This window comes from Hippopotamus amphibius, chromosome 17, assembly GCF_030028045.1.
Source record: "Hippopotamus amphibius kiboko isolate mHipAmp2 chromosome 17, mHipAmp2.hap2, whole genome shotgun sequence".
NCBI classification, from domain to species: Eukaryota; Metazoa; Chordata; class Mammalia; order Artiodactyla; family Hippopotamidae; genus Hippopotamus; species Hippopotamus amphibius.
The window spans coordinates 46,198,151-46,217,948 of NC_080202.1; the positions used below are offsets into that span (position 1 = coordinate 46,198,151).

The following is a 19,798-nucleotide window of genomic DNA, read 5'->3' on the forward strand; positions in this document are numbered from 1 at the left end:
GTGTGTCAGAAAATGGGAAAATGTGGGATTCCAGGGACCTGGGCTCATCAGTCATTAACTGTGACCTTGGGTAAGTCAGTTTTCCTCTAAGAATCCATTCCCTTACTTTTACAATTAGCAGGTCTGACTCAATCAGTGGTCTTCTGGTTGTGCTCCAAGGAGCCCAGGTAGAGGCTCCAAGGCCCTGGCATCCAGCCCTCACCTCCTCAGCCAGAGAACCTCTGCTCCCTTCAGATTCATGCATTGGCTTCTACACAGAATTTAGTTTGTGCAAAAGGCTATGGAGATACAACAAAGTCTGAAAACCACTGGTGTCAGTGACTCCCCTGCCACACACCCTGACAACTACAGAAAGGTCTCAGGTTTTACGATTCAACAGTTCTCTCCCAAAGCTGGGGCCCCTCCTCAAAGAAGAAAAGGTACACATGGGTCTTGGTCTCATCTTCCCAGCCAGACTTTAAATTCTGAGAAGGCTGAATTTGGGTTCATGGGTCTCAGCTTCCCATGACAACTTCCCATCTGGGCTCATGAAATCTCAGGTTTGGATGGATTTATAGAAGATGTTTCACAAAGTTCTGATGCCTTGACCAGGTAGCAGAAAGGAGCATCTAATCCACCTTGGGGAGTTCTCAGGGATGTAAGAAACCCCATCCAGGTGTGACTGGACCCCTGGCCTCCTATATATGTTCTGCTCATGTGTGTGTCTTTAATTTCATTACATGGTCTTTCTCCTTCTTCCCAGTCTCTGGTTTCTTGTCTCTCTCCTTTTCCCACTTGCCTCCCTCAACTCTCCTGCCCTCCCGGCCTGAGGTCTGTGCTCCCTCTGAAGCCCTGCCACTTTCTCTGACACAGAGTCCTGGGTATGGAGTCCTGGGTTTCAGCAGGGAGTCAGTGAGATGCCCAGAACAAGCAGGGCTGAATTAGGCACCAGGGGCTTTGTTCTCAAGGGAAGAGACACCGAAAGGGCCCACATCAAAATACAAGGACTGGGACTCCCCTGGTGGTCCAGTGGTTAAGACTTCGAGCTTCCAATGCAGGGGACATGGGTTCAATCGCTGGTTGGGGAACTAGGATCCCACAGGCCCTGTGGTGCAGCCAAAAAAAAAAAAAAGGATTCAAGGACCATAAACAAAATGTGGTACCTGCACACATGCAGTGGAATACCATTCCTCCTTAAAAAGGAAGGGAATTCTGACACGTGCTACAACACATGTGAACCTTGAAGACGCTATGCAAAGTGGAATAAGCCAGTCACAAAAAGACAAATACCGTAAGGTTCCACTTATATGAGCTACCTAGAGTAGTCAAATGCACAGAGACAGCAAGTAGAGTGGTGGTTTCCAGGAAGTGGGAAGAAGGGGAAATGGGGATTTATTGTTTAATGGATGTAGTTTCAGTTTCATAAGATGAAAAAGTTCTGGAGGTTGGTTACACAACAATGTGAATATACTTAACACCACATGACCCAAAATGGTTAAGATGGAAAATTTTATATTATGTGTACTTTACAAAAGAAGGAGAAGAAGCAAGGACCATTTGAGGAGTCCCTGGTATCGCCCAGCTCAGGGGACCCCTCTTCCTGCTGGTCACCTGGATGGGACCTAAGGTGGAGAGTGAGCCTTGGAAGGAAATGAAATTCCTCCTGATTACAGCTCCTCACACTGCAGACCCTTCCCGAGCTCTCTGCTCATGGTCTGGCCCTCATGTTTCTAGATCCCTGGGCTCTGGCCCTTTCCCCCAGCTCCCAGATACTGCTTGTTGCTCTGAAGAATATGCATGAGGCCCCAGGTGACATTATCACACGCACTCACAAAAACCCAACTCAGCTAACTAATTCGTTCTGAAAAACAACTCAGAGACTGGTTGGAATCAGGGAACTCTGGCCCAGCCTTGCCGGAGCTGTTTATTTACGGGGAGGGCTGTGGGCCCATGAGGTCCTTGGGGCTGTGGTGCATTGGAAAGTCCAGGACTCCAGCTGCAGCTCAGTCATCCTGGGCCTCTTGTTAACTCACCTGGGCTGAGGCCAAGGGCCAGGCACCTGAAAGAAAGCGCTAGATGGAATGGTCTCTACCTAACCCTCCATACCCCAGCCCCTGATCACAGACCCCACCCCCGCCAGGACGGTATCAAGCTGGGGGGTGGGGGTGGGGGAGCTGCTCAGGGAAGGGAGTGAAGAGGAACAGGGTCAAGAGCACAGGCCCAGGATGTTCTCTTCCACCGGGAACTGGCCCTTCACCCGCAGGAGCCTGTACAGGAGGCCCCACCTGCGGGAATGGTCTTGCCTTAAGAGACCCCAGAAGAGGCAGGAGGATGTGACTGATGAAGGTCAGGATCAGGTGCAAAGACCAGGGAGGGCAGGGGGCAGGGCAGGAGGTGACAGGAGCACTAGGAGTGCAGGGGACTGCTGGGCAGGGCCAGGCTGCTCTCCACCCCACCTGCAGTGCCCCCATGGGGCCCCAGGCGAGGCTGCACTCACCCTGGAGGAGTCTGCTTCACCCAGACATGATGTGCTTGACAAAGGCTGGGAAAGAAGATGGAAATCAGCCGCTGCACTTGGCCCCTCTCAGCCCCTTAAACCTCTTCTCCCTGCTCTACATTGCCTGACCTCAAACCTTCCCACTACCCTTTCTCCAGATTTTGATTCTTTCTCCTGTTTGGGGTTGATGGGGAGAAACTGGAAGAAAGGAAGAGACGTAACCGCTGCTCTATGTCCACTCTCTGTGCTGATACTTGACATAGATGAAATGAGCTACATTATCTCTGTCAATCCCCACAACTTTGGGAAAGGGGCCAACATCACCCCACTGCTTGAATGAGAAAACCAAGGCTCAGAGAAGGTAAGTGACTTGCTCAAGGTCACACAGCTGGTATATCACAGAGCTATCTCCAAAATTCACGCCCCTTCCATTACACCATGATATTCACTCCCAGGATGGAAAAGAACAGTATCCACTGGGAGCTCACCAAAGCCCATGGGGTGCACGTGTTCTCTAGCTTCTGCATCTTTTCTGCTCTGCAGCCCTGCCCAGCCCAAACTGTGCCCACCTCCCCATCCCTGGGTGCCCAGGAAGTGTGGCATGAGCTGATACCTTCGTAATTGATGCAGCCATTGGCATCCTCCTGCCCTGCTAACAGCTGCTCCACTTCAGCCTCAGTCATCTTCTCTCCTGGGGTGGGAGACGGTGGGCACTTAATTACAGATGGGCAAAGGAGGGAAAGGCCAAACCCAAGCACCCCCTTGAGTCTGATGGCCCAAGACTTCCTGGATCTAGGAAGTGGTCATACCAAACCTCCCCCAAAGGCTTTGGAGGGTGGAGCCAAGGGTCTTGAGTCCCTTCCTAGTCCCTGAAGTCTCTCCCTCTGCCTACAGCCATCATTGGGTGAGCAGACCCGGGCCCCAGTGACGGAGGCAAAGACGAGGACTGGAGACCTGGATGCCTGAGACCTGAGACCCTCAGGCCTCACCCCTGCCCTGCCAGCCTGCTCTCCTCTCCTTCCAACCCTGCCGAGCAAACCCAGTCGGGAAAGGGAGACGGGTCTGGATCAGAGTGTGATCCTCAGGACGCAGGGACCCCCATGTCTCCCCAGCATGTGCCACCTGGGCGCTTCCCACGCCTCCGTTCCTCCCCCTTGGGCTCCGCCTCTGCCCAGCTGGTGTACCCAGGGTGGCGAGAACATGGCGAAGCTCCGCGCCCATGACTGTGCCATTGCTCTCCTTATCGAACACGCGCAGCCCCTCCACGAAGTCCTCGTAGGTGCCCTGCTCCTTGTTGCGGGAGATGTGCTGCAGGATGGGCAGGAACGTCTCGAAGTCCAGCATTTTGGCATTCATCTCTTCCAGCAGGGACAGGGAAGGAAAGGAAATTCGACGTGAGCTCAAGGGAGCAGAGGGTCAGGAGGGGTCTCACCCGGTTCTGCCAGGCTAGCCCGTCCCTGGCAGCGCCCGGAGCTCAACCGCCGCTGCTTCTGGGTGGGGCACCCAGTCAGCGATCCTGGAGGGCACAGAGCCCCCGGAGCCAGGCAGGAGCTGGCTCTGAGCACTCTTCTCAGGGAAAGGACTAGGGCAGGAGGGAAGAGGGACCAGGGCTCCACCCAGACCTCTGAGCTCCAGCGGCCAGCGGGGCAGGGAGCTGAGGTGGCAGCAGCAGGATCTGAGCAGCCCCAGGGGCCGCACAGCCCAGGCCTCACATTCACAACTTAGGCGCTTGACATGTGACGACTCACAGCCACAAGGGTAAACTGACAAAACTGCAAAAAAGAAGATTTTGCATAACTCCAAATTTGGGTCCCATCACTAGACCGCACTGCCTGGAGCCACTGAGAATCAATAATTTTTATAAATGTGTGACTAGCACCCTTCTCCCACATTGTCGTGTGTTAAAAGCTTTAATTTAGTAGAGGTAAACCATTTTTAAATACCCCAAATATTGGCCTTGCTTTCTTTTATAACCCAGGAATCTCCCACAGTGGAAGTGCCCAGGTATCTTTTGACCTCTGAGAAGCCCTACTGACACAGGCAGGCTCCTGGTCCTCTGGCTCTTTCTGGCCCACATCCTTCACCCGCCCCCCCCCCCCCATTGGTGTCTTTACCAGCAAAAGCAGGAGGGGAAGGGTCCAGAACCAAGGAAGAGGGGAGGGACCAACACAGGGCCCAGGAAGCCTCCAGAGACGGCCCACCCTGGCCGGGGGCTCCCGCCCAGGTCTGCCCAGCCCCATCCTCTCAGAAGGACACGTGTGTTAGGGCAGCTGTTAACTTGACTGCCACAGTGACAGATGACATTCACAAATGGGACCATTTGCACCACTTTCTAAACTCTCATTCACCAAAACCCATCAAATGCAAACAAGTGAAAGAAGTATCATTATAGAGCTAATCTTGAGTCTGCTCTAATTTATATTAAATGAATTGTTTGCAATCCTCGATGCTCTAACCATTATTAGAAACAAATTATTCATGATACAACTCACAGCGGTCACAGGACATCTCAGTGCTGTGACACCTTGACCATGATATGCTGGGGGGGGGGGGTCAGTTATCAGGTTCCCTCCAAGCCTCCCTGCCCTGTGTCCCTGGCACCCTGGGTGTCAGAGGATGACACTGAAGTGGAAGAATGTCACTTCTGCTCCCCAGGAGCTCTCGCCCTCATGGGGAAAACAAGAATAAGATCAAGTCACACCGTTTGAGGATCAACTAAGTGCCAGGCACCTCCAGGTAATTCTAGCAATGGGAGGAGGGTATCCTGGGGAGGGCAGGTTGGTCTTGAAGGGAGAGAGCCTCCGGGTGGCAGGGAGCCACGGCAAGGCCCATGCTGACCTTCTGGCTTGGGCTTGCCCAGGACGCGCAGCACCTCGGCGTTGGTGGGGTTCTGGCCCAGGGCCCGCAGCACATCCCCGCACTGCCCGTAGGTGATCTTCAGCTCTCCAGTCGGGGTCCGGTCAAATAACGAAAAGGCCTCTTTGAACTCTGCAGAGAAAAAGCTGGCTGCATCCCTCCAGGCCAAGTGAAGGCGGGGGCTGGGGGCTGATCAGCCTCCACCCGAGCTAAAGAGCAGGTCAGTGTGGTTGATAAACTATTTCAATATTTCCCTCCGGCCATCATCCCAGCCCCTCCCTGGATCCCACCTCTACCCCATCTTCTGACAACTAAAGAGGCATCCTGGAGCCGCCACGACCTGTTTCAGCGCTGGGCCTGGGATCTCTTCCATCAATGACCTGTCACATCATTTGAAGTCTCCTGCCTCCATGCCTCCCATCCACCCACTTCCCTCTGCAGGTAAGGTGCCCAACTGTTGAAAAAGGCAGGGAAGTGAGAAGAGCACTGGCTCAGGAGTCAGGATTCCTGGGTTCTCCTCTTGGCTCTGCCAAGCGGCGCAGAATAAGCCGAGCTGGGTCTCAGTTTCCTTGCGCACACAAGGGAATAGGGCTCCACCCCACCCTCCCGTCCCAGTGACTGTGAGTGTCAAAGGAGGCAGCAGTGTGTGGAGGCACTTAGCAAAGTGATCAGACTCGTTCAAAAGTCAGCGAATATCAGTACTGCCTGCTCCAGCTGAAAGGGAGCTCCCAGGCTGGACAAGGTGACCTGCTGGAAACAGCCCACCCCGGCTCTACCACTGACCCGCAGGTGGCCTCACACAAACTCTAACTTCCGTGGACCCTCCGTTTCTTAGCTCAGAGTGAGGATACAGTGTCCACTGTGTGGGCTGCTGGGAGGAGTACAAAGCACTCCAAGCATGGTGTCTGGCACGTGGTTAAGGGAATCAAGTGACAGTGGTTATTATTACATTTCCTAGCTCTGGAGCCAGACTCCAAGAAGGTACCAGGGCAGGTGTCCAAGGGGCAAGGCTGAATGAAGGCACTCCTGGGCCCTTTGCAAAGAACCTTAATTCCTCAGCAACTTGGATTCAACCAACTAATTACTGGGGATAACTTGGACTGGGTAGGCATTGAAGTTACCTTATGCTACCTGCAAAGAAACGGTTTATTAAGCAGATTAACAATATAAACCTGAGAAGAACATGTGAACTACTTAGGAATAAATCTGCTTTTAATCCTCTCTAAGCACTTTAGAAATACTTAATTTCCTTAGAGGCTGCATATGGATTATTTACAAATCATTCCACATATCAAAGCAGGTTCCCCCAGACATTTACCTGCAACTCTTCATTAGGCTTTGTATGAATCTCAAAGATATAAAACCGTATGTCTTTCAAATTACTAAACAATTGAGTTCAAGTTCTGTTTCCATCGCTTAGTAGGTGTGTGACCTTGAGCAAATAAATATATATTTAACCTCTATAAACATCTTCTCTTCTGTAAATGGCACCTACTTCACAGGGTCCTTAAATTACATTCAAATAAAATGCAGTAATGGATGTAAAACATCTAGAGTAAATTCTCTAACAATGCTGTTAGTAATCTCTTACTGAGTTTAATTCCAATTTTACCACTTAAGTGTGTGATCTTGGTCAAGTCACATAAGCTCACTGAACCTCGCATTCCTCCTCTGTCAGAAGGAATAGCACCGGGGATTTCCCTGGTGGCTCAGTGGTTAAGAATCAGCCTGCCAATGCAGGAGTCATGGGTTCGATCCCTGTTCCGGGAAGATCCCACATGCCTCTGAGCAAATAAGCTCCTGCGCCACAACTGCTGAGCCTGTGTGCCACAACTACTGAAGCTCTTGTACCTAGAGCCAGTGCTCCGCAACAAGAGAAGCCACCACAATGAGAAGCCCACACACAGCAATGAAGAGCAGCCCCCACTTGCCACAATTAGAGAAAGCTCCACGTGCAGCAACAAAGACCCAATAAATTCAATGCAGCCTAATAAATAAATAAATACTTTTTTAAAAAAAGGAAAAGAAACTGGTTCCTATGAGGAAAAAAAAAGCATAAAAGAAATTGGGGCCAGGGCTTCCTAGGTGGCGCAGTGGTTGAGAATCTGCCTGACAATGCAGGGGACACAGGTTCGATCCCTGCTCCAGGAAGATCCCACCGCAGAACAACTAAGCCCATGCGCCACAACTATTGAGCCCATGTGCTGCAACTACTGAAGCCCACGCACCTAGAGCCCATGCTCTGCAACAAGAGAAGCGACGGCAATGAGGAGCCTGTGCACCACAACAGAGTAGCCCCTGCTCTCCACAACTAGAGAAAGCCCACATGCAGCAATGAAGACCCAACACAGCCAATAAATAAATAAATAAATTTATAAAAAAAAAAAAGAAAAGAAAGAAAGAAATTGGGGCCATATCACCTGGAGATCATAAAGCTAGGAAGGGATTTGATAACTATTTCAAATAGATAGAGGGTATCTAGAAGATGCTGAGTAGTGTCACAGAATTTCTAAATTGAAAAGAACCAAATACCCTCACTTTGCAGAGAAGAAAATTCAGGTTTAAAGAAGTGACTTGCCCCAAGTCTCATGGCCAATAGTGGCAGATTTAGGGCTAATATCAAAGTCTCCTGGCTCCAAGTAATGTTCTTTTCAGCAAAACAGGAGAAAACCATCTTCAGTTTCACCAAAGAGCAAATGCAGAGATACGGGTAAAAGTAAAGGCAGAAACCATTCTAATCCAACCCAAGGAACATTGCCTTCAAAGTCAGAGGTGTGAAAGGCTAACATGAGTTAGGCCTTAGCCCTGAAAATCTTCATGGAGAAGAGAGGCAGACAGCTGTCTCAGCTGGCTTTGACCAGGATTCCCATTTGGGAAATGAAAATTTTTGATCGTTGGTTGATTTCCTAGTCCTCGTGGGTACCACTGTTTGTGTATACACTGAGTATCTATTTAACTAAAATGCATTAAATTTTATTTGAAGAATTTCACAGCACTCCAAACTATTGATGGAAAGTGAGTATCCACAGGGTATTGCAAAAATGGAACCAAGTTCAGTTCACTAGTTTCAAAATGCATAATTCATCTGCCAGCTCTCATGCCCTATTTGTGGGTAACTGGCATCACTTTTTTTGGAGGGAAACTTGGCAATAACTATTACAATTTAAAACGCACATATCTTGGGACTTCCCTGGTGGTGCAGTAGCTAAGAATCCGCCTGCCAATGCAGGGGACACAGGTTTGATCCCTGGTCTGGGAAGATCCCACATGCCGTGGAGCAACTAAGCCCGTGTGCCACAACTACTGGGCCTGCGCTCTAGAGCCTGTGAGCCACAACTACTGAAGCCTGCATGCCTAGAGCCCATGCTCTGCAACAAGAGAAGCCACCACAATGAGAAGCAAGGCAGCGCAACAAAGAGTAGCCCCTGCTCACCGCAACTAGAGAAAGCCTGAGAGCAGCAGCAAAGACCCAACGCAGCCAAAAAAATAAATAAAAAGTAAAATGCGCATATCCTTTGACTCCTTGCTAGGAAAGTCCCCTGGGAAAGCATGACAATTTCTGCCAACTGGAAACAACCTGAAGGTCTATCAATGTGGGCCTGATTGGATTAAAAGGTACCTCCATGTGAGAGAATTTATACAATTATTTAAAAGGATGAGGTAAAACTGTTTGTGTTAACTATAAAAAGATAGCTAAATATATTGTTAAATAACATATGCTATGTTGTATATTGTTAAACCCAAATATATATTAAAGAAGAGATTCAGGGCCATATTTACCACATGACTCAATCTGTGTAAACTTTACACATACATACTGGTATAACATTATATATTTTTGTATATAATGGCTACATAGACCAATGAACAATGATTTTTTGGGAGAGAGGGGATCAGCACGAGAGGAAAGCAGGGGAATATGTTTTTAATTTTCATTTTTTATTTTTCAGTAGTATATGATTTTTTTTTTTACCATGTACATGGATTAGTTTAATTTGTTAAATATGGTCTGTGCATAAAATCAAGGGGTTGGATGCAAGTGACCGCTCAATGTCGCTTCCAGTTCCTATGATTTTATGTCCAGGAGGCATTTGGTGAGGGAAACAAAGGGCTAAGTTGCAATGAGGGTAAGTCCCAGTTGTAAAGCAGGTATCACGTGATGAAATCGTTCATTCTCAAAGCACCAGACTCCTACAGAAGGGCTGAGGGGAACAATCATGTTGGAGGGTGGGAGATCTCAAGAACTGTCTTAAAGCTACACTTCATAATAATTATATCAAATTGAGAAAACCAACTGTCTTCATCAAAGATGAAGAAGGGCTGCTGGAGATTACAGGTGGACTAGGGAACCCCCAAGTCACCGCTGGTCCCGCTGCCGTTAGGGACTAAGCGTCTGGGCAGACTTCAGGATGTGGGGGGAGGGAGCTGGTGACCTAAGGAGGGCTTTCCAATAACAGGGACAGAAATGAGGGCTTCTAAATATCTTGGATAGGAGATTTTGAGGTGGAGAAAAAAAAGCATTTTTGCCGGGCATCTATTATGCTCTGGGCAGCCTGGCAGATTGTTCAGAACTCACGTCTGGAATCAGATTGCCCGAGTTGGAATCCCGGCTCCTCCACCAACTGCCTGGGTGAGACTGTGCAAGCCACTAAACCTCTCCGTGCCTCAGTTTTATCACCTGTAAAGTGGGGTGGTGACAGTCCCTACCTCACAGAGTTGTGGTGAGAATAAGTTAATCCGTGTAAAGTGCTTAAGTAATAAGTCAGCAAAGGGCAAACCTATACTTGCTATTTTGATGTTGGTTTGTTTGTTTTGCGGGGGGGAGGGGTTGATCACCCTGGGTGGCTTGTGGGATCTCGGTTCCCCGACCAGGCAGAGACTGAACCTGGGCCACAGCAGGGAAAGCCTGGAATCCTAACCACCAGGCCGCCAGAGAGCGCCCTGCACGTGCTCTTTTGCGTGACTGTTTGCCAGTCACGCCTTTGCGTAGCCTAACTCAGACACAGGTTTGCGCGGCGGCTGCTGCTGACGGCGGCGGCGAGGGCGGCGAGGGCGGGGACGGCGGCCACGGTGACCGAGACCACCGGGCTGGTGGCGATCCCTCTCACGGCGACGCCGGCCCTCCGCCTGGCAGCGCAGCAGCGAGGATGGGGCGGGGCAGGGGGGGGGTGCTGCTCACCTTCGATCTGGTCGGCGCTGAAGTCTATCTGTGGAGAGGAACACAGGGAATGAGGGCTGGGGCTGCGCAGGGCTTCCCAGGGAAGCGGAAGCGGCTTCCGCGGCAGCCGGGTCACCTCCCGCAGGCCCTGATGAGGAGGCACGGAGACTACGGGCTGAGAGTCACACACTGGCCTCCTGACAACTGGGCCGCAAGTGACAGGCTGTCAAATGCCCAGCCTCCGGAGCTCTCTCAGCACCGCTTGTGAAGGGACGGCTCCAAGCGAGAGGGAAAGAGAAAGAGAAACTGAGTAACTCTGGAACCCACACAACTCCCTGTCATGACTGCTTTGGGTCGAATGTAAATTTCATCCCAGTGACTATAAATAGTCCTCCCGTTCACCCCTTCGGTCTCTCCCCTTTCTACTTGATGCTGACCTTCAACGAAGCCTTCCCTCACTCCTTCCATCCCAACCACTCCTCCGGCACAGTCCCCCTCAGGCACCCTGGGGCAGCGAGTGTAGTTTGGGCGGGACCTGGATGCTTCCTACCTGTTTTCCTGTCATGCCTTTACATCTACGTGGCTCCTTGAAGCCAGGGTCTCGGCAGGGCAGGGAATTTGCCAGAAAATGCCTGGCACAGAGTAGGCACTCAAAAAGCATTTGTTGACAGAAGGGGTAAATTTTGGATTTCCGCCGCCCCCAAATTCAAACCTGAGTACAGAAGGTGGAAGGCTCTGAAGATGAATGACAACGAACAGGCGAGAGCCATCATTTTAATTTAGGATCTTGCCTGTTACCTCATGGTCCTTATCTACCGCCACCACCAGCCCCTCACATCCCCTCTCCACTGGTGGCGGTAACCAACCCTGGAGCATCTTCTTCGTGTGCCGCCATTCCTAGTCCTGATTCTGCTGCTCTGTGCCCATCCGAGGCTGACCCCGTCAATGAGGACCCTAGAGGTGGCTGGAATGAGCCAGGAGAGCAGGAGAGGAGTTACATCATGTTGGGAAAGGAACTAGCCGTGCCCAGGAACAAAGGTGTAGCGGAGGGGTGGTCAGAAAGTGAGAGACACCCCCTAAAGGGGGAAAAGGATGCTTTGAATAAACCCTCTGGGGAATGATGCAGTTCTGCCTTACTTTGCAATGCTTTAAGCCCCAAGATTAAACGTGTAAGAGAAATTAGGATAAAAACATAACATCAGAATATATAGTCATAACTACACACACTGGGCTTGTTTACTTTTGCTCTATCTTTGAGCAAAGAAGCTTCTGAGCAAAGGAACTGGGTCAGTATAATAATAGGGAAAATGGGCCTCATGAAACAGACCTGATTTTTTTCTCCACTTTAAAGGAACTTCGACAACTCCCAGAAGTGGAAGATCCAGACATGGAAAAGAGAACTGCAACCAGAGGCGAGAAACTGGGGAAGGGGGGTGGATGGAGGGAAGTGATAGGCCAAAGAGAAGGCACTCGGTTGATACCACTAGGCAGCTCTTGTCTAGACTAGGCTGTCCCACGGGAACAATGAGTTATCGGAACAAATCAGAAATGCAGGTTCCTGAAGAGGGAGATAGTCAGCTTTTCTTGCCAGGCTTTGCCCATGGAGGGAGTGATGTTTGACCTAGAAAATCTTCAGGTACTTTCAAGGTCTTACCCTGTGCCTCAGTTTCCCCAGAGTGTCCCATAGCCAAGCCCAGGGATGGGGCAACTGCCTCCACCTCTTGGCCAAGCCAGTTCTGCTTAACTTCCACCCCGTGTAGGGATTACCACAGATCAACACCAGGGCTCTGGACACAGTGGCAGGGTCTCCCAGGACTGTGGGTGTTAGGAAGAATCCTGAAAGGGCCGGGGAGGGCCATCCAGTGAGAGCTCTGGGGGCTAGTTTCCCTGCCTCTTTGTCGCAGAACCAGGTCCTGAGCTCTAGTTTTGATCTGATTCCTCCCCAGCCCCAGCCCTACCCTGCGGCTGATATCCCCAAGGGCCCACCACTCCCAGCCTGTTATTAATAGCTCTTCATAGCAGTAGCCACTTGACCGCTTACATTCTGGGGCCAAGGCTTAAAACCGCTTCGGTCTCCAGAGGCCTCTGACCCCCTCCTCCTTGGCCCCTCCCCTCTCAGTTCCACTCCTTAAAAGCAGCTGGGCCAGATAGCTGGGAGGCCTGAAATGACTGAGTTAGCAGGCAGGGTCTACACCAGCTCCAAGGAGAGGAGCCTTTCAGTGTGAAGGGAGCAGGGTGGGGCAGAGAGGGAATAGGGCTGGGGTGGCAGAGGGAGGCTGGCCCAGCTCCCACACCAGCTTAGAGAGAGGGTCTCGGCCTGGGATGGGCCAGGCCACTGCACACTCCATATAGCACCCCAGGCTAAGGGCACAGAAGGAGGGCCCCACCTGGGTGGGGAAGAGGAGAGGGAAGCAGGCTCTTCTCACCTTCTCTAGGGCCTCCCTGCCCATACCACCCACCCACGGCAAGGGTCTTTGCAGGTGAAGCCTTTGCCAGACTCCAGCACCCAGAGAGCGTGCTCCCGCGTTATGTATATCATCTACTCTAAGTGACACTGGAAGTTATCACTCTGTGCCTTTTCTCCATGTCACACAGTCTTTTTTACTTCACTCTGGTGGTCCCTACAGTGCCTTAAAAAAACTTTGGAAGTTGGTTGGTTGTACCTCCCTGCCATTTTCGACTTTGCTGGGCAAATTTGGGATGACAGAGCAGGGCTTCCTCAGACAGAGGAGAAACCTGTTCTTGGGGGAAAAGCCTACCATCCAAAATAGCCTTCACCAGCCCCAACACTTGCTCCACGCCCCGTGGGACTGTGGTCGGGGACGTGGATGCCGCCGCCCTCACCGGAGTCCAGCCTCCATGAAGCAGATCTCTGAGCTCCAGGGCAAAGAGGATCCTGAACGCCATCCGCACCCCCATCCCAGGGGCTAAGGCTCACTCACCTTTACACTCTTGGGGTCAAAGGCCAGTTCCTTGGGGGGATCAGGAGGTGGGGCAGGGGCTGGGGCCGGGGCCGGGGCTGCCTTGGCCACTTCCTTCTTAGGCTCAGGCTTCTTGGGAGGCATGTTGTCCTGTTGGGCTCTTCCGTAGAGGAAGAGTCAAGAGATACAGCGCCCGGGAGATGAGACAGGAGACTGGGCTGCCTCCTGCCCCTTTTATCCTGGCCAGCAGCCCCCACAGAGGGGCTGGGTGATCACAAGAGCAACTGCTGCTGACTATAAAAGGAAGAAACACCAGCAGGGTACAGCTGACAACTGTGCATTGTCACCAGGTTTGGGGCCACCAGCCCCCTCCCCCTCCCCCCGCACCTCACACTCCTCGTGGCCTCCACCTCTGGGACAGGCTGACCCCTTCCTGCCAATCAGTGGACACCCAGAGGGGCCAGGGAAACAGACCCTCTCAAAAATGCCAGAGTCCAGCCAGAGAGATGAGCTGACTTGAGCAGTGATAACCCTCACACAAAGCCCAGGGGAGGGCGAGGCTTTTTTTTAGCCCCTCCTGAGCAGAGGCAGCCCACTGCACATTCCTTTGAAGCCAAGATCCTTTAAGCTGAGAGCCACTCTGGGGCCTCAGCTCTGCCCTGAGGTTCAACTCTCCAGCCTGGAGCCCTGAAGCAACAGCGGGTCTGGCCAACCCACACTGTCCCCACACCTTCCCAATCCACAGGGTAAAAGCCTCCATCTCCCAGAGCAGGCTCCCTGGGAACTCCACACATCTCAAATCCCTAGGTCCACCCCCCCAACTTCAATCATTCTTTCAACAAATATTGAGCATGTAACATGCCCCGGGGGCCAGGGTGAGAAGCAGAGAGGTTGGATCAAAGTCGATGAGACTGGAGGTCAGAAAACTTGGGTCTTGTTTTTATATACTATACCTCTAACTCATTCTGCGCCCCCTGGAGGGGTGTGTGTGTGTATGTGTATGTGTGTGTGTGTGTGTGTGTGTGTGTGTGTAGTTCTTACTATGTTTCAGGCACTGGTAGTTAAGTGCCATTCAAATAAAATTTCATTAAGTCTTCACTACAATCCTATAAGGTAGATATTATTACTCCCATTTTACACATGAAGAGATTGAGACTAAAATTGGTCAAGTAACAAGGCCACTCAGCTCATTAATTATAAGTTGGGATTAGAACCCAGGTGTGGGGACTTCCCTGGTGGCACAGTTGTTAAGAATCCACCTGCCAACGCAGGGGACACTGGTTTGATCCCTGCTCCAGGAAGATCCCACATGCCACGGAGCAACTAAGCCCAAGCGCCACAACTACTGAAGCCTGTGGGCCTAGAGCCTGTGCTCTGCAACAAGAGAAGCCACTGCAGTGAGAAGCCTGCGCACAGCAACAAAGAGTAGCCCCCGCTCGCCACCACTAGAGAAAGCCCATGCACAGCAATGGGGATCCAACGCAGCATAAATAAAATAAATAAATTTATTTTAAAAAAAGAACCTAGGTGTGTCTGATTCTAAAGTCTACGCTTGAATAATTGACACTATAATTCCAGGGAGGAAGAGGGGGAGGGCACGTGTGTGTTTGCAGGTTCATCAGAAAGCTTAGGATGAACACACGCTAAACTGCTAACAGGAGACACCCCTGGGGACTCAGAGGGTAAGGACGAGAAGGTGACGGCAACTTGCAGTGTTTTACTTTTTTCACTTCCTGTATTCATGGAAATTTTTACAAACGAGCATGTACTGTTTTTGTAAAAAAAAAAATGTTCAAAGTTAAAAAAAATGTTCAGAAAAACAACAACAAAAAGCTTATCCACTGCACAGAATTGCTTTGAGCTGAATCTTACGGCTCTACAATTCAGAAGATGAGGAGAAATACCTGAGAGAAGCAGAAAGGTCACTGTCTTTCTAGGTTCAGTTTCCTGTCCCATAATACAAGATTGTTAGACCACATAACGCCTAGTGCCCTGGAGCCCACATCTGCCCATTCTCTGGGTTCCCTAAGCACGGTCTCCAGATTCCCCATCTTTCAGGGCCAAAAGGGTCCTTTGAGATTGTCTCATCCCATCTGGTTTGACAGGTGAGCTATCTAAGGCCCAGGAGACCTTGGAGCTACTGTGAGACATTCGCGGCTCCCTGTGTGTGCTGCTCCTGCACCACCCTGCCCCTCCTGTCCCCTATATGTGCTCTCACCGCCGGCGAGCAGAGAAGCCTTCAAAGAAACTGAGGCAGGAAAGGGAGCCAGGTCTTGCCCAAAGGGACCCTAGAGCAAGATCGGGACCCAAATCCTAGGCCAGTCCTGGTCCTGGGCTGGCACGGCAGCTCCTTGGCTCTTCTCCCCTCCCCCTTCCCCTCTTCTGCCTTCTCTCTCCCTTCTGACTCCTTGTCACCTGCTCCCACGTGCCTCTGCTTGCACGCTTCAGTATTCCCCGGCTGTCCCTCCCTGACTCCTCCTTCCCCAAGGGGGCTGGGAGCTCAGGTTGTTGGTGGTGAGGAAGGAGGAAAGAGGAAGCTCAGCCTCTCCTCCTTCTCTACCCCCACCCGCATCCCCTTCCTGGACTAAGTGCAGAGACACCCACACTGTAGAAAGCTGCAGGCCAGAAACTGCAAGAGCCGGACACGACTCATCCTGACTGCCAGCCGCTGCCCCTCTCTGGGCCTCAGCTTCCTTATCTCTACAGTGAGAGATGATCAGGAGCTTTCAAAGTGTTCAACAGACACCTAAGACTTCCTTAACTTGCTTCTGGCTGTCAGGGACGCAGACAGGCCAGATCTTGGGGCTCCCCCACCCCTGCCACTTCAATCAGCACCACTCCTGTATGTTTTATACACTGGAGGTCCCACGGACATTTCCTAAGAAGTAGCTCCATGGTTTAAAAGTTTAAAAATGACCAGTGAATGAGATGTTGAATAGAAAAACAAGTGATTCCAATCATTCTAGGAAGAAGTATGATTCCCAAAAGACAGGAAGCTGGAAGTTTGTCTTTTCCTTTCTTTTCTTTCTTTTTTTCCTTTCTCCTCTATCTCTCTCTCTATACTTTTTTTTTCCTTTCTTCTTTTTCTCTTTTTTTTTCCTTTCTTCTTTTTCTCTCTTTTTTTTTCTTTTTTTTCTTTTTTAATTCTAAGATGAAGTAAGATATCCAGACTGCTTGGGAACAGAGCTCTGAGGTTAGAAAGATGGGAATGCAGAATGGGGCTGAGGGATCTGAAAACACAGAAAAGAGTGTGGACTTTAGAGGCAGACAAGCCCACGTCTGAATCCTGGTGTTGCCATTTCTAAATCTTGGGCCCAGGACCCTCAAGACCCTCAACAGAAAACATTTCTTTCTCAAGTTGTTGTGAGATTTGTATGAAATAATGTTAGTTAGCCACCACAAACCATCTCTGGCACATAGGAAATAATCATAGCTGTCAATTTCACTTTGTTTTTGTAGGCAGAGGAAGCTAGAGGTGTGCTCTGGTTTTTCAGGCTTCCCGCAAGGAACGCCAGGAGAGGGGCCCACAGGAGGGAGGGACGAGTAAGGTGGCAGTAGCTAATGTGATTGTAAGTTTGTGTGGGTTCAGGAAGGAGAAAGAGGTGGAAGGGAATGGGGGGGGGGCTGGGTACCCACAGTGTGAAATATTTGTGGCTCAGAAAGCATGTAGCAGGTCCCTGGGGCCAGGCAGCCTGCCTGTCAGTGACACTCAGACGAGGAGGCTGCCTGCCTGAAACCTCAGTCGGGGAGGAGATGCTCCTCAAATCAGTTTCTGATTCTCTTTAAGCAACCCCAGCTAAAAAAGCAGCGGACCCTTCAGAAGTGACTAGAGGGGGAGCTGTGGTTTCCCAGAAAGAGCCATGTGTCGAGAAGCAAGATACCTGATACTAGCCTTGTTATTACTAAAACCCATGATGCCCCAGGAACCGGAGTCAGAGGTTTCCCTTTCTTATGGTCCTCATTCTGCTTCACAGCCACTGACTTTCGCCTTCCAGTTTCACCCACCCAGAGCACCCTTCACAGGGCCTAGGGCAGGGTGTTACCCTCCAGTACATGTTGACCAATCAGAGCAAAGGAAAGAAGAGGCAGCCGTGTGAGGAAGCAAGCATGGGAGCAGGTACTGGCAGCCTAACTACTGCCTCTGGGGAAGCTTTGAGTGGTCCCCAGCTAGAGCTGCTCCAGCCACTCAAGTGCTGCCACTGGAAGGACCTCACACTCAATAGATGCAAAAACGCAGAACAGAATTTCACACCAACCAACTTACACCACATGTCAAATTTGGACAAACGCACAGAATAGAACTGACATCAGCCCTTGTTTGGGCTGGGCTTACGCACACTCATGTGTCCTCCTCCCTTCACCTCTAACCACACAGGGCCTGTGTCCTGCCCTGAGAATTCGAGTCCCCTGCCTGGGATCAAATGCTGCTGACAGCACGCCTGGCTGTTAATGCCTGGTTCTTGTCACCACCCCCCTCTTCTGGCCAGTGTCTCATAAGCTATACATCATGGAGCAACGCCCTGGCCATTTATCTGTCCCCATAGAGGGCACTGGGTAAATCGGGCTCTGCCGCAAGGCAGAGGTTAAGAGGGCTCACTAAGGAGTTAGAGTCCTGGGTTAGAGGCCTGATTGATTTGTCCATTAGGCAAGCTAGTTAACTTCTTTATATCTCAGTTTTCCCATGTCTAAAATGGGACTGCTAATATAACCTCCCAGGGTGATTGTGAGGGTTAAATGAGTTAATAAGGTGACACGCTTAGAGCAGTGTCTAACACAAAGCAAGTTCTCAAAATCCTTAAGCTTAATTGAACCAGTGTGACTGCTACTCCCCCTCCCAAGGTCAACTGTGAAAGAATTATAAACAGAAAACACCAAGAAATGAAGAAAACTGTGAGATACCCTTGGGTGAAGGGGGCCCTGTTTTGAACCGGTATGTGTGTGGTAGAGGGGTGGCTTTGGTTTATGGCAGGAGGTGGCCAGGCAAGGCTGTGGAATGATAAAAAAAGAAGAAGGGGGCTTCCCTAGTAGCACAGTGGTTAAGAATCCACCTGCCAATGCAGGGGACACGGGTTCGATCCCTGGTGCAGGAAGATCCCACATGCCATGGAGCAACTAAGCCCATGCACCACAACTACTGAGCCTGCACTCTACAGCCCATGAGTCACAACTAATGAGCCCATGTTCCACAACTACCAAAGCCCATGTGCCTAGAGCCCGTGAACCATAACAAGAGAAGCCACTACAATGAGAAGCCTGAGCATCTCAACGAGGAGTAGCCCTTGCTCTCTGCAACTACAGAAAGCCCGCACATAGCAACGAAGACACAACATAGCCAATAAATAAAATAATTAATTAATTAATTAATTAATTTTTTAAAAAAGAAGAGGATCTCTGGGTTTCTCATCTCTCTTTTGTTCCGTCAGTGTCCTAGAACAAATAGTGATGCACCATCACCATCGTGACTCAAACCACTGATCCAGGTGCTGGTAAGGGTAACATCAGGGCACTGAAGATGAACTGTGCTTGTGAGGAGCTGGTAAAAAACAGAACTTTGGACAGCTATTTCCCCTCATCCCCTAAACTCTCAAAGCAGGTGAACTTCAATCTAAGCAGTACTTCCCCCTAAGGTTTCTTCTCCCTTGGAGGATGGGGGGGCAAAGGGTGAAGCCCTGACATGAGGAGTTATTTTGTGAAATTGGGTCTGAGTGACTTGGGAGCTTTGGTGCCTGCGGTTCTCAGTCTTGGGGCTCATTCACCTCTGACCCTCACCCCCTGAACTAAATGGCACTGGTACACATTGTTGAGCAGAGCAACCTACGTGCCCATGGGCAAAATAACAAGACAGGTGAGGAGCACAACTAACTCAGATGGATACATCCACCCAGTTACAGATTGTGCCGGAAGAAGAAAGATGACAACAGATATACCAAGCTTTTAAAAGCAGCTTGATAAACATGCTAAAAGAGATAAAGGAAAATATTAGCAATATGACACCAGAACAAGAAAACATAAAGAAGAAGCAAACAGAAATATCACATATAGAAAAGTATAATAGTTGAAATAAGAAAAACAACTTGAATAAAATAAGCAATATGTTAGGCATAAAAAATTAATAACACAATAGGTTGGAAAAGTAGTGGAATGGGCACAGCTGGGAAACATATTAGGGAGTTGAAAGACAAAAGAGAGAATATCTCCCAGAAGAAAAAAAAGAAAGGCAAAGAAATGGAAAAGCTAAGAAATATGGGGGATAGAAGTAGTAGGGCTTTGTGGTTTAGAAGGACAATCACATGAGTTCATAAGGGACATGAACAGGATGTTCACGACAGCATGATTTGTGGCAGCAGGAGTTGGAAGCAGTCTGGGTCTCCATCACTGGGAATGCCT

The 19,798-nt window shown here is 50.2% G+C and overlaps 2 protein-coding genes across 3 annotated transcripts in view; both read right to left on the minus strand.

The window, feature by feature from the left end:
- Positions 1-19,798, minus strand: part of LOC130839970 (RAD52 motif-containing protein 1-like) — a 371,059-nt gene that overhangs the window by 307,893 nt on the left and 43,368 nt on the right. The gene's annotated exons all lie outside the window — the stretch shown is intronic.
- On the minus strand, positions 1,844-13,617 carry MYL4 (myosin light chain 4). The gene is made up of 7 exons (XM_057714886.1): positions 13,433-13,617; positions 10,512-10,539; positions 5,315-5,464; positions 3,661-3,834; positions 3,090-3,167; positions 2,477-2,521; positions 1,844-2,038 (listed from the first exon to the last, which is right to left on the minus strand). The coding sequence occupies exons 1-6, from the start codon at positions 13,553-13,555 to the stop codon at positions 2,493-2,495; spliced, it is 582 nt and encodes a 193-aa protein (XP_057570869.1). The 5' UTR covers positions 13,556-13,617; the 3' UTR covers positions 1,844-2,038; positions 2,477-2,492.

Coding starts and splice junctions, on each gene's coding strand:
- MYL4 (XM_057714886.1), bottom strand. CDS start 13,555: ATGCCTCCCAAGAAGCCTGAGCCTAAGAAGGAAGTGGCCAAGGCAGCC. Junction 3,835..5,314: donor GGGCAAGCCCAAGCCAGAAG/GTCAGCATGGGC, acceptor CCCTGCTGGAAG/AGATGAATGCCAAAATGCTG. Junction 2,522..3,089: donor TGGCTGCATCAATTACGAAG/GTATCAGCTCAT, acceptor CTTCTTTCCCAG/CCTTTGTCAAGCACATCATG.